At 33.8% G+C, this 12,709-nt stretch overlaps 1 protein-coding gene and 1 long non-coding RNA gene across 3 annotated transcripts; both read left to right on the forward strand.

Moving 5' to 3' along the window:
- Positions 1 to 3,857: 3,857 nt before the first annotated feature.
- On the forward strand, positions 3,858 to 7,118 carry LOC145107842 (uncharacterized). Of its 2 annotated transcripts, none has more exons than XM_079044798.1 (5): positions 3,858 to 4,354; positions 6,002 to 6,052; positions 6,138 to 6,200; positions 6,292 to 6,360; positions 6,585 to 7,118. In XM_079044798.1, exons 1-5 carry the CDS (start codon positions 4,016 to 4,018, stop codon positions 6,780 to 6,782), a joined length of 720 nt encoding a protein of 239 aa, XP_078900924.1. In that variant the 5' UTR covers positions 3,858 to 4,015; the 3' UTR covers positions 6,783 to 7,118. The 2 variants fall into 2 exon arrangements, with proteins under 2 accessions (XP_078900924.1, XP_078900925.1); XM_079044799.1 differs by having other exon boundaries at positions 3,867 to 4,354; positions 6,653 to 7,118.
- Positions 7,119 to 10,295: 3,177 nt separating this feature from the next.
- On the forward strand, positions 10,296 to 11,368 carry LOC145103885 (uncharacterized). The gene is made up of 3 exons (XR_013706920.1): positions 10,296 to 10,381; positions 10,758 to 10,820; positions 11,322 to 11,368. It is a non-coding gene; the product is annotated as an uncharacterized LOC145103885 (long non-coding RNA).
- Positions 11,369 to 12,709: the final 1,341 nt, after the last annotated feature.

The following is a 12,709-nucleotide window of genomic DNA, read 5'->3' on the forward strand; positions in this document are numbered from 1 at the left end:
TGATCACTATTATTCATTTTTTATAATACTGTACATGAAGTGATCCACCCCTAGACGTTTCCGCCGTTCTGGTTTGGGGGTGTGACACCACATGACTGTCTATAATAGTCTGTGGTCGCCATCTATACTTTGGTTGGTAGATGACTACATCGCCACATCGCCGGTCAAGGTTATGGTATCTCCTCTCATATCATATCACATATTTATCATCACCTATCTATCATCACCTAATTATCATCACCTTTCTATCATCACCTATCTCTCATCACCCGTCGCTACCTAATATATATTTATAAGTATAAAAATATGTATAGAATTTAAATCACGTAAACATGTATAAATCGTTCATCTAGCATAGATATCAGGAACATAGATAATATGCGCACATAACACGTAATTTATATTAAATACTTCATATCTATGTGTAAGATGAAAGTAACTATGCACTCATTTGTTAAAGTGATGACTCGAAATTTAGACAACACTTCGCTTCTAATAATCGTCTTTTCCTTCGACGAAACCTAGCATTATTATTGCTAAGTTTTATTCTAATATTTGTTGCGACTAATTAACTCAAGGTCTACGAGCGATATTGTTGTATAAATGTTAAACAATACTTTTCAACTACTATGTACAGACATGGGCCAGACATGAAACACCAGAGGGAATGACCATTTTGACATTTAAGCACTTCTGAAATCCAACAACCCTATGCGGCCCTTCAAACCAGATTCCCCGTACCACGAGTAGTTAAAAGATATTATAATAACACTTTGCATATTATATTTTATAATATATATTGTTTATAAGTTCATAATAACAATATTAAACTTAAACATAAGCTATACTTAAAGTAGGGTAAACATAACTCACTTACTAGAAGGTTTGGATAGGAGCCGATCTCTGCAGGGGCATAACTTCTGAGCCGAAATCTCTTCTTCTCGGAGCCTTCTGGTACTCCAGGACTCGCCTCTAGCACTTAGGAAGTACTAGGGAATGGGAAGGATAGTTTCTGAGTGTTGAGAGAGAAAGAATGGTGAAGGTGTGAAGAAAATAGATGATCTGTGCCTTTATTTATAGGCTATCTGGGGCCTCTCACGTCGTGAGACTTGGCTCTCACGCCGTGAGCTTTGCGTAGGCACCAAGGCGAAGCCTGGTGCTGACACGTGGCGCAAGACGAAGGTAAAACAACTAATCTTAAAAAATTCATAACTTTTGCATACGAGCTCCGTTTTTGACGTTATTTTATATCCACGCGTAGGTATTGACAAGATCTACAACTTTCCTTTTGACCCCATTGGCTAATTCTTGACCAATTTTAAATTTAACAATATGAAAAGATTACACTGTTAACGACCGTGTAAAATTCATAACTTCTACATACGGACTCCGTTTTCGACTGTCTTTTTATCGGTTAACTCCTATTAATGAGATCTTCAATTCTCATTTATATCATTTTGGCTAAAAATTGACCGATCTAAAATTCGATTTCTGAGTTGTATACTGCTACGTTGAAACTTTAAAAAATCATAACTTCATCTTATGAAGTCAGATTTGGACGTTCTCTTTATGCACGCTCTCGGTTTAACGAATACTATGACCTTATTTTAGATTACTAAGGCTAAAAAGTAATTATCAAAAATTCACTTTTTACGTTACGCGGCGTTGTGTCGGTTTTGCCAAAAGCTTCGACGAGTCATAACTTCTTCGTTATAACTCGGATTTCAGGGTTATTTATATGTACGAAACCCTTGTGACATATACTATAACGTAGTTAAGATTATTTATTTTAAATAATCTTTTATCAAAAAGTCATTTTGGACGCTTATTGTCTCTAAATTAAGTAGCCCGAATCTGCAGGCGTTACAGATACCTAGTTCAATTAAGTTTGATATTGGGTAGTCTCATTAGGAGAATGTACGTAGGCTAGGAAATAAGAGTAAAGTTATGTTCTATGGCACTTTCAGGTGTTGATTTATGGTAGATCCGTAAGAGAGTACACTATAGTATTCACCTTGGATGACCAGAAATGACGGGTCCAGATCAGACAACTGTAATAGTATGTCTGGTCACCTCTCAGAGTAGGTAACAACACTTGATCATTCTAGATAGTCTTGTGAATTACGTTGCTAGTGTGAGCTCATTACTCACAAACATAGATGAAATAGGATACCATATTCATCAAATACTCTGATGGCTCGTATGCCATATGACTTACATTTGCCAAGGAAGCCCCTAGCTATGTAGTCAAACCTTTTAACGGTTTATCAGGAGAGATAATTTCTCCCTGATAATTGTGGACTAGGAACTGTGAGGATTGGTAGGAATGGATATGCAGGAATGTAAGCCTATATTGATATTGTATGGTAACGGTTGGTTTTATAGGTCTGATAATTAAGGAATATTATCATATCAACATTGTGGGATAGAAATCCATATGTATCTCACCAGATTTCCCCAACCTGACTCACTCAGTTTATATGCATCACAGACATTAAGACTTAAGCTATTGGAACATTATTACAATGTTGAGTGATTAAGAGACAACCTGCAATAGTATTCAGGACCATCAGGTCTTTACGCTATAACTGATGTATATGTATTGATTATGACATCCTTAGGATTTTAACATTTTGGAAACAAACATTTGTAATCAGAACGATCTTTTGTATTGGGATTTTCAGCAAATATAAATAAATGATTTTTAAAGTGTAAAGAAAAGTTTTAATTGCTTCTGAAAATTAGAGGATGTCACATGTTGGGGGCCCAAAGTGGACAATATTACGATACGTGCCAGAGAGGGATATTACAAATGGTATTAGAGCCAGGGAACGGGTCGATGTGTTTGACAGGGACATCAACCCCTATAATGGAGGGGAGGGGGAGGGGTGAAGGTGGGTTGCACCTGATCCCAATCCCACATGACTGGGAAGGAGAATGAATCATTTCCTTATAAAGGGTGTATATACCTTCCCTATGACAACACGTTTTATAGCCGTGAAGACAACATATCCCATAAGAACTCTGCAGTTAAGCGTGCCCGAGCGAAAGAAATTCAGGGATGTGTGACCCCTGGAAAGTTTTCGTGCTGGGAGCCCAAATCAGGCAATATTATGATACGTGTGAGAGGGAGATGTTACATAATATGCAAAAGATCTTATTCCATGAGCAAACATTTTTGCATTTTCCTATTTTGTTTTGTTTTCTTTTTATTTGTCTGATGTATTTTCTGAAAACAATTTCAGCTGTCTATTATCTTACCTTCCCACATATTACATTTTTATAGTACATAGAGTTATATACAAGAGGATTAGCTTTAACTTACCTTTAATATGCAAAAGATCTTACTCGACGAGCAAACATTTTGACTTTTCCTATTTTGTTTTGTTTTCTTTTTATTTTTCGGATGTATTTTTTGGAAACAATTTTAGCTGCCTATCATTTTACCTTCCCATCCACCCTGTTTATATAGTACGTACACGAAGATTAGCTTAATTCAAAACCAACTCAAAAGAAATATTCAAACACAATACATACATTTTACAATTTTAATACACTTAAATGCTTAGTAAAAAGTTTTTATATATTTAAGTACAAGTTTATTAGATATACATATGAATATTCAAGTGGAAGTTTACTATTTGGAAAGTGAATTGTTTATTTGTTTATGGAATAAAAAAAGAAACATAAAAATAGGCAGACCTAATATAGAAAATGACAACTTACTCCCTTACCTTTCCCTATGGGCATAAAACACTCAGGCGAAAAAGGGTAAATTACTTGATGAAAAAAGTACTAAAAAAATAATAATAAGAAGAAGAAGGGAGTGGGTTCTAACTGAGTGTGGGTCCCACCCAACTCCAATCCTTTCCTTCCTACACCTTCACCCATTACGCCATTGTAAACAAGCTTTTTCCTTTTCCCTATTTCCCCCATTAATCTCTCTCTCTCTCTCTCTCTCTCTCTCTCTCTCTCTCTGCCACCACCATCTCCACCACTCTCACTGTAAATCAACATGGCTGAAGATGACTGGGTGGCAGCGGCTATGGAGGACAGCGACTTAGTGGCGGAAGTCCTCGTTAGACTCCGTGTAGCGAAGCCACCACCGTCGTTGCAGCCGTCAAAGCGTCGAAGACCATCGCCACCACAAAGTTGGACCATTCACCAGCGCCGGTCCAGGTCGCAACCGGTAGTACTACTTCCAGCGCCTAACAAATCGGAAGCGCCGAGGGCAAGCCCTAGCACTCCGTTATCCTGGAGCGGCGGTGGCGGTGGCGGTGGTGTTCCAATTGTCGATGCTGTTGACTCCTCCACACAACCAAATCACAACCGCTCTGATATCTCGAGATCTAAGGTTCGTAAACGCAACGAAACTGAAACTGATAGTCTGATATCCATAGACACGTCGCCGTTTGTCCCTTGTTGTGGTGGTCGTATAATTTATTTGTCAGTGAGCTGATTGTTTAGTTGTAGATGGTGTGTCCTCATTTGCTTCTTGTGTTTTTCGATGCTGTTAGTCATTTTGACCATAACACCCCTCAGAAACTCACAAAATTACAATCACGCGTTCATGATTTGTCAGAGATGATGACGAATGACCCCTTGCTTTACGGTTTTTTCAGTTTCATTTCTGACCATTCTACCCTCCTCCCATGCATAGTTTTCCGACCTAGATCTCGCCGGACTTCCGTTGACCGATTGCACCTCCGATTCATTCGTAACTTAAGTAATTTAGTTTACACAATTACAACATATTGTTTGATTTCTATTACATGATTTTGATTATCTTCTTCGAAGAATAAACAGAGATGATTAATGATTATCAACGCATGGAGTCAGAAGATTGACGGACTTTCTAATTTCTATGTTTTCCCGTCACCGTTTCTCCTCTTCCTCTTATCGCCGGCCCCACCTTCTTAAAAGTCATGAAAAATCCCCTTCCTCTCAAAAGGGTATTTACGTCATTTCATCAGGTTAATGAACTGATGAGTGATGACTCACACACATAATCTGTCGAAATCATATCCATCTACCTTTGGCAAGAAAGGCGATGCCACTCAAAATATATTTGCAAATGTAGTGTGTGGTTAGGGGTATTTTAGTCATTTCACATAAAAGAAGGATATACCAGTTTTTTATCGGTGGCGTGTTCTCTGTATTGGGTGTGTGTATCTGATTGTCCTTTTAGTCATGCCACTTTTGTGACATTTTTTTAACTCTTTATCTTCATACGAAAATTTTAAGAAATTTAGCATGAAATTATTATTTTAAATCTTTCTCAAAACTCAAGAAAGTCTTGTTTGACAAAGTCAAAAGTGTAATTACTCTATTATAATTTATACAATGTTTTACTCCATATAATTATATATATATATATATATATTTACAATGGATCTTTTTGTTATTCTCTTAGTTAGACATCTAGGTAACATTTAGCCCTTTTTTCTTTATTAGGGTTGGGCCCATCTATTACACTTAAGTACTCCTAGTTTTAAATTTAATTATATTTATATAACTAAAAAAGTTCTTTTTTTTTGGTTGACAGAAGGATATATTTGTCAATTGTCACAAATGTTAATTATCTGAATCCCAGGTGGGCAATTTTTTAATGTTGCTAAAAATAGAAGTCAGAAACGCAGTAAAATTAAATACTGTTGTTTATTTAGTTGTTTACTAGGAATCTTGAGATTTTAGGTGAATTTAAATTAAATTAAACATGAGTTTGCATGTGATATAAAATAGCAATAGAAAATGGTATTTTTTTAAGCTTAAAAAAATACGTAAAAGCAATAGTCTTTGTGCAAAGACGTTAAATACTTGTTACCTTTAGTGCTTTAACAAAGATCTAATCCGCATAAATTTATTAAAATTTAGGTTCACTTTTTTTTTTTTGTGTGTAAATGGAATTTTCGTCACATGGGTTTTCTATAAATTTCAAATTTGAATAAATAAAACCTTAATTATTGTCGGTTTAAGTTTGTTAATGTTGGTTTTTTTGCAGGTGATGCCACGTGGCGAAACCACCCCAACCAAGAGGCCAAGAAAGAAGAAGGTGAGCATGCTTCATTATTAAGTAATGTCTTTAAGTTTAATTAATGATTTTATTAATGTAATATAATTCCATTAATTTTATTTAGTCTTTGGCTGCATTAAAAGAGGAGGAGGTGTTGTTAATGGAAGAACAAAATCATTTGAAAATGGTACATTCCTTTTAGAAAAAAAAAACATCATTTTTAATATTCAAAGATACTTTTATATATGCTAATTTTGGTTATTATTTTATTTTTTTAGAAATTAGCAACTCTACATGCTAACTGTGAAAAACAGAGAAAAGAGAACCAAAACTTGAAGAAGATGAAGGTAAACAACATGAGAAAGATTCTGCATAAAAGACCTTATATTTTGGGTTTTTTTACAGATTGATCCTCAAACTTTTTGTTTTTTCCGAAAGTGCCCTCAATTTTAGTTCTTTTCTTTTAGTATTTTGTTATTATTAAGTATATACCGTCTATATATTTATTTTTCATTTTTAGGACTTAATAGGAAAATTTACTTTTCTTTTATCTTGTTCTTTATGCATTAAGTCAAAAAGTAATACTCATATATATATATATATATATATATATATAAGTGTGTACTTTTGTTACTTCAGCTTGATATACAAGGGGAGAGACTTAATGCATTCAGATGTGGTGGAATCCAACAACCAAACAACCATTTTGAAGAGCAAAAAGACAAAATTGTCCTCCCTGATCTTAACGTTGCTGTGGGGGAGGATGTGATTGTGAGCTATTAAGAAGAACATAGAATAAACTTCGTATATTCAAGAACAGAAAAAAAAAAAAAAAAATAAGTTCTAACATCGAATTTGTCTAAAATGACCTTTTTCAACTTTCTTATAAATGTGGAAAGTTGTTACTGTAATGTAGTTTAATGAAGGTGAGTCGAGGGATTATAGTTCATAAAATCTATAAATCCTTTTAGTTTTTAGATGCAGTTGGACATTATTGTTTCAATGCAAGTTTTGTACATTGTCAACCCCATTCCATATAATTTTACAGATATAATGTAATTGCTATAGATGAAGAATTAATCTTGTTTTTACTCCTTTTTACCAAGTAATTATGTGTTTCTATTATGTTGTGCATTTGCTCTTTGTTAGAAAAATAGGAAATTACTAGTTGGGGGTGTTTGGGATTTTGTTTTATGAACTTATTGTGGTTTGGTAATGGTAATAAGGTAATTTGAGTGTTTAGAGTGCACAAAATAATTTATGTCTATTGTGGTATAATATCGTTGATAAGTTGTTTTGACTAAATACTTTCATTTTCATTTATTAGTTTATTACGGTTTGGTATTGTTAATACATACCTTTAAGTGTTTGGATTGCGCAAATAAACCTTTTAAAGAATAAGATATAAGGTTATTGCGTTTTTGTTTTGAGCAAGTTAATTCAAACATTTTGAAACTATGTTTTGACACTATATAAGCAAATTAACACTTGAGAAAACATAAGTTGTATTAGTTAAGTCATCCTAGACATTTCTAGAATATTTTATTCAATTTGAATTGATTAGGGAAAGGGTAAATTTGATATTTTAAAATGACTATATCGGCTCGGATCATACTTCTCATATTTCTAGGTAACCTCCAAAATTTCACTTCTCCAAGAACAATTATTATCCCACGAAAACATATTCGCTAACTAACAAATACATGCTTACCAAGTTAAACCTCGTTATTCTTTCGTGAACATTTATTCTTCATGATACCATTTTTAATCTAATTGGTTACCTAGAAAGATTGCAAAAGATCTCGCTAATAGTTCGGGATATTAAAATCATATAGTAAATATAGTAGACAGGACGAGAGAAAAAACCACAACAACACAAAATATATTATTGAAACTTCCATAAACAACGTCTTTTAATGAAGGCAATGAAGATAATGCACACGTAGATGTTGATTGAGCATATATGATTGATTATAACCAAGTAAGTTGATAAATAATCTTCGGTTTTGTACTGAATCTTCGGTTTTGTACTGATAACTAATAACCTAACTTGATTTGTATTGTATTAAGGTATTTGTAGATAAGACAACCAAGTAGCTTAAAAAGACCATATATTGTGGACAATTCATTGTTATTTTAGTGAACAACTAGTTACAAATCATTGTTGATGCATGAGAAGAAAAACAAGCCGTTTATAAGGGTTAATGTACTTATAGATATTGTGTGAGTTAGCCCGTACAAAAGTCTCATATATCGTTTATAGAAGATATTTAAAAACCATGCATTTGCCTTTTAAGATATGCATTTGCCTTTTAAGATGACATCAAATAAACACTCAAAAAACATGAGCAGAAAAATTCAATGTTTTTACAGTGTTTAATATTTAACAGTTTGTTCTCTTCTAGGTTGCGGTAACCATTGTAATGTATCAGTTTGTTGTCTAGTTTATTATAAAATATTTATTAGGTTTGCAAAGTATCTATTTGTTTTCTAGCATTATCTATGAAGATTATAAACTTTTCAACAATCAATTTATGACAAATCCATGAGAGGTATTTTCGTAAACTAAACAAATATTACAATGTACACTGTGAAAACAACTATTGGCATTGCTAAAAACAACCCTAAGTAATATAACATTTGCATATTATGTTTTTCATAACTGAAAATAATGTTGTTGTTCTAACTTTTCAACTCCAACTGTATTTCTTTAAGTTCCTTTGGTTCCAAATTTTAATTCATCAATCTTTATATATCATTTTTTTTCTTCTTATTTAACTCCAATTGCATTTTCTTCGGCTCCGATTGTGCATCTTTCATCTTGTTGTGAGTTTTAAGAAGCAAATATTTGTAGTTTTAGACAGTTAATTCCTCATCTATTCATCTAAAATATTTATAGTGTTTCTTCTAGTCCTATAACAATACAACATAAATAAGACTCCGTTACACTTCACTTCATATAAAGATATTTGTTACATACCTTGAAATTAGAAAATTTGAAAAAGATTCTACCTGGGTTTGAGGGAGTCCATGAGCTAAATAATGGAGCTTCGAAACCATGGTGACACATTTGGATTGATCATTTCATATGAACATCCCCTCATTCAGAAGATTGATAGATAATTTGATGAAGCCATTATCAAGTAGTACGACCATGCTCAGTTGACACCTATTATAAAGTGAAAAATCAACCTCACGAACTGTTCGCGTATTACATCTCAATGATAATGATTCATGAGTTTTTTTAGGGTATTCTCTCACTAATAGATACCGATATTTGCATGTGTTATTTATGGAGGTGTTTTTTCCCATGCAACTATTAATGTTCAACGTGAACCATTTATACTATTCATGTTGTTTGTTTAATAGACTCGCCACTTCCCATGCAATAGATTGTGTGTGTATATATAACCTTGATGAGATGACAAATTTACCTAAAATTACACATGGAGTTTTTTTTTTATAGATCAACTCACAAAACTATGGTACATATTTTGAAAGCTACAAGAGTAACCACAAACGGTGTAGTAGGTAAAAAACTACCTTACAACCCCATTCTCCTATTTTGATTTCAAGTAGTTCCTCTTCATCGGGTACTTTAAATCATTTGAGCCTAGTTTTTTATTCCATCTAAGATTCATCTACTTCCCTTTTCACTTTTTTCAGTCATGTCCCTGATAGATCTTTGATAGCATGTTGGAAGAACATCAGTTGTTGCATGTTCGAATTGAAACCATTATTCATAAAATTCCCCTTATGACTCATCTACTTTCAAAGTAGTCCAAACTCCATAACAACAATACATCATACAAATTGGCTAAGTACCAAAGGAGAATACATGGAAATCATCAAAAATTAGTATCATTTTTTTGTAATATGAATAAACTTGTCAATGAATGAATATTTGTGTTTAAAAGTGGTTTCCTTGTTTGTTAGTAGCTGATGATAATGCTTAAATTATACACATATTTCACACGCTATATTACTATCTTGAGCTGTATTTTAATGTGTTTAAAGATAAAATGTACTTATAATGTTCATATTCACAATTTTTTTAGGAAATTATCATTGGTTTGCAAAAAGGAGCAAAATGGGCTGGAAATGGAGCTGATAAGGATAAACATGCTGAGAAGGACTAAAAAAGATGATAAGGACTAAAATGTTGATAAGGATAAGGACTAAAGTGTAGATAAAAATAATATTATGGGATAAATCCATGAACACAATGTGTCTTATAAACATGCGTTATGGTTTTTATGTTGGCCAAAAATCTTTATCAATAGGCTTAAACTCTTTGACGTAATTATCTAGCCATATACCAAGAAGCAACTCCTTTTTATTTGAGTTTTGTCCCGAAACTCACAAACGGTAGAGCTCACCTTGTGAATGCTTTTGGTTCATGAAATATGATTTTAGCTAAGTCTTAATGTAAACAACATCACCCACATCATGTATTAAAAGTTTGGTTGGGTGTGAGTGTTTAAAACAAGAAGTAAGCCCCAGTTTACAGTTGTGAGTGTGTTTGGTGTGTGTAAACCTAAGAATATGTTTTGAATCATTCATATCCTAATGTATGTATAAAAAGATGTATAAAGTGTGTGGGTTAACGCTTATATAATCATATAACCAAAGGTGTGTGTACAACATGATAATACAAGAAGGGTTCTGAAGTAAAAGTATAAATAAAGTTCAGTATGCGTATTATCTAGAAATGATTTAACTAGAGTTTTGGTATGGAATGTAGGTGTTTAGAAAAGGAGTTCATTTTAGCCACTTCAATGGTTTTATTCTGTGTTTGTTTCTTCAGGTAAGTCTCCTCACTATACTATGTGTTACGCTATATATACATGTATGATAGGATGTAAAGGGGTGATGATATGTTGTTAGGGCGAGCAGACTAGTATATTATTGTGTATGTTGATATGTTAGTTGGAGGGTAGATAGTATTGGTGATCGCCGAGTGAATTTCTTTGGGGTTGTATGTAGTCAAATAAGATAGCTTGAGAGCTCTTAATCTATACCTTACTGCTTGTTCGTTGTTTGGTTGTGGCTTTAGGGTCGGATCATCTGTCTATCTTATCTCTGAGTACATACACTTATGCATTCACTTGGTGGGTTTTCAAATAATAGCATGTAGAGTAATGTATGAGTCCTTAGTATGTTAGGACATGATTGTGTTGATGTATGTTATTAGGCATGCAAATTAGTTTGTTAGTTGTCGGTAGTGTTGGATTGTTTATTTATTTGTTATATTTATATGTCGACATATTCCATGATGAGTTGAGGGAGGTCCAACTATGTGATGTAGGCCAAGATACACGGGGCAGACCAAATTTATGTTGAAGGCTAGGGGTGGAACAACTTTGTGCTGAAGGCCAAGGGGAGGGACATACCAACTTTGTGTTGAAGGCCGATACATGTATGTTGTAACACCCGTAGATTCGGGCGGCACATAATAAGTAATAATTATTAAAATTTAAATCCTTGAATAGGATAGTTTATAGTCATGCGCGCCACATACTATATAATATAAGTTTCATATTAAGAAAAATACGAAAAATAAATCAAATCTTCCGTAAATCGTAAAAATGAGTGTGCCAAAACATACACACACACACGCACACACACACACACACACACACACACACACATATATATATATATATATATATATATATAAAGTACACTTTGTTCCGATCTCGTAAATCTAAATTTCGTAGACATCTGACTCCTTATGAATTAGATATGATTTTTATAAGATATAAAAGTCAGTCGCGTACAAGGAATGTGTGAAATAAAAAGCTACGAAGAAAATGGTTGACCTTTAACTAAAGCCATAAAAGGAAAATCGTAGTACTTTTTAAGATAGGAATTTTGAGAAAAAGAATGTCAAACATGGAGTCTGTACGAGAGAATTATGATTTTAGCAAAATCATTTAATTTTATAAAAATATAGACGAAAAATAAATTAAGAATTAGCTTTTGGGGTCTAAAGGAAAGTTGTAGATCTCGTCGAGAGTTTTTCAGGGATACAAAGAACGTCAAAAATGAAGTTTGTATGAAGAAGTTACGGAATTTACAAAATCTGCATTTTGCGCCGTGTGCGGTGGGCGCCGGGTGCACGACGCGCGCTTCTAGAAGGTGAAAACACAGACCACAGAGTGGACGACACATGACACAAAGTGGCTGGGGAGACGTCGCTTTAAAATGCGCGACATGCACCCATTTGTATGTCGTGCACCTCAAAAATTGCCTATAAATAGCCTCTAATAACTCATTCTCTTCCCACGCCTCCCAAGTTCTTATCTCTCAAGTTGCTTTCGATTTTAGCCTATTTTACCTTAGTTTTAGTTTGCAGCGAAGCCCTGCGATCCCTAAAGTAGTAGTAGCTAGCAAGTAGAAGCTCTACCAGTGTAATTTTTAGACTTTTTTTTCTGGGAAATCTATGTAAGTTAAATTACACTCATCCTTATTTCAGTGTAATTTATATTTACAAGTCATTGTCATTATTATGAACCTATAAATAAGATTTATTAGTAATTCCAAGTCATAATGCTGATTGATCTACTTACAGGAGATGTGTCAAGAATGGTCACATTGGCTTGGTTGTTGGATTTCAGAAAGGCTATATGCCGAAATGATCCTGCCTCCCAACTGCCCCACCTGGTTGATCCTTAATTGATAGATCTCGATGTA

The sequence above is a fragment of the Lactuca virosa genome, chromosome 4 (assembly GCF_052849685.1).
Source record: "Lactuca virosa cultivar CGN04683 chromosome 4, Lactuca_virosa_CGN04683_v6, whole genome shotgun sequence".
Taxonomy (NCBI): Eukaryota; Viridiplantae; Streptophyta; class Magnoliopsida; order Asterales; family Asteraceae; genus Lactuca; species Lactuca virosa.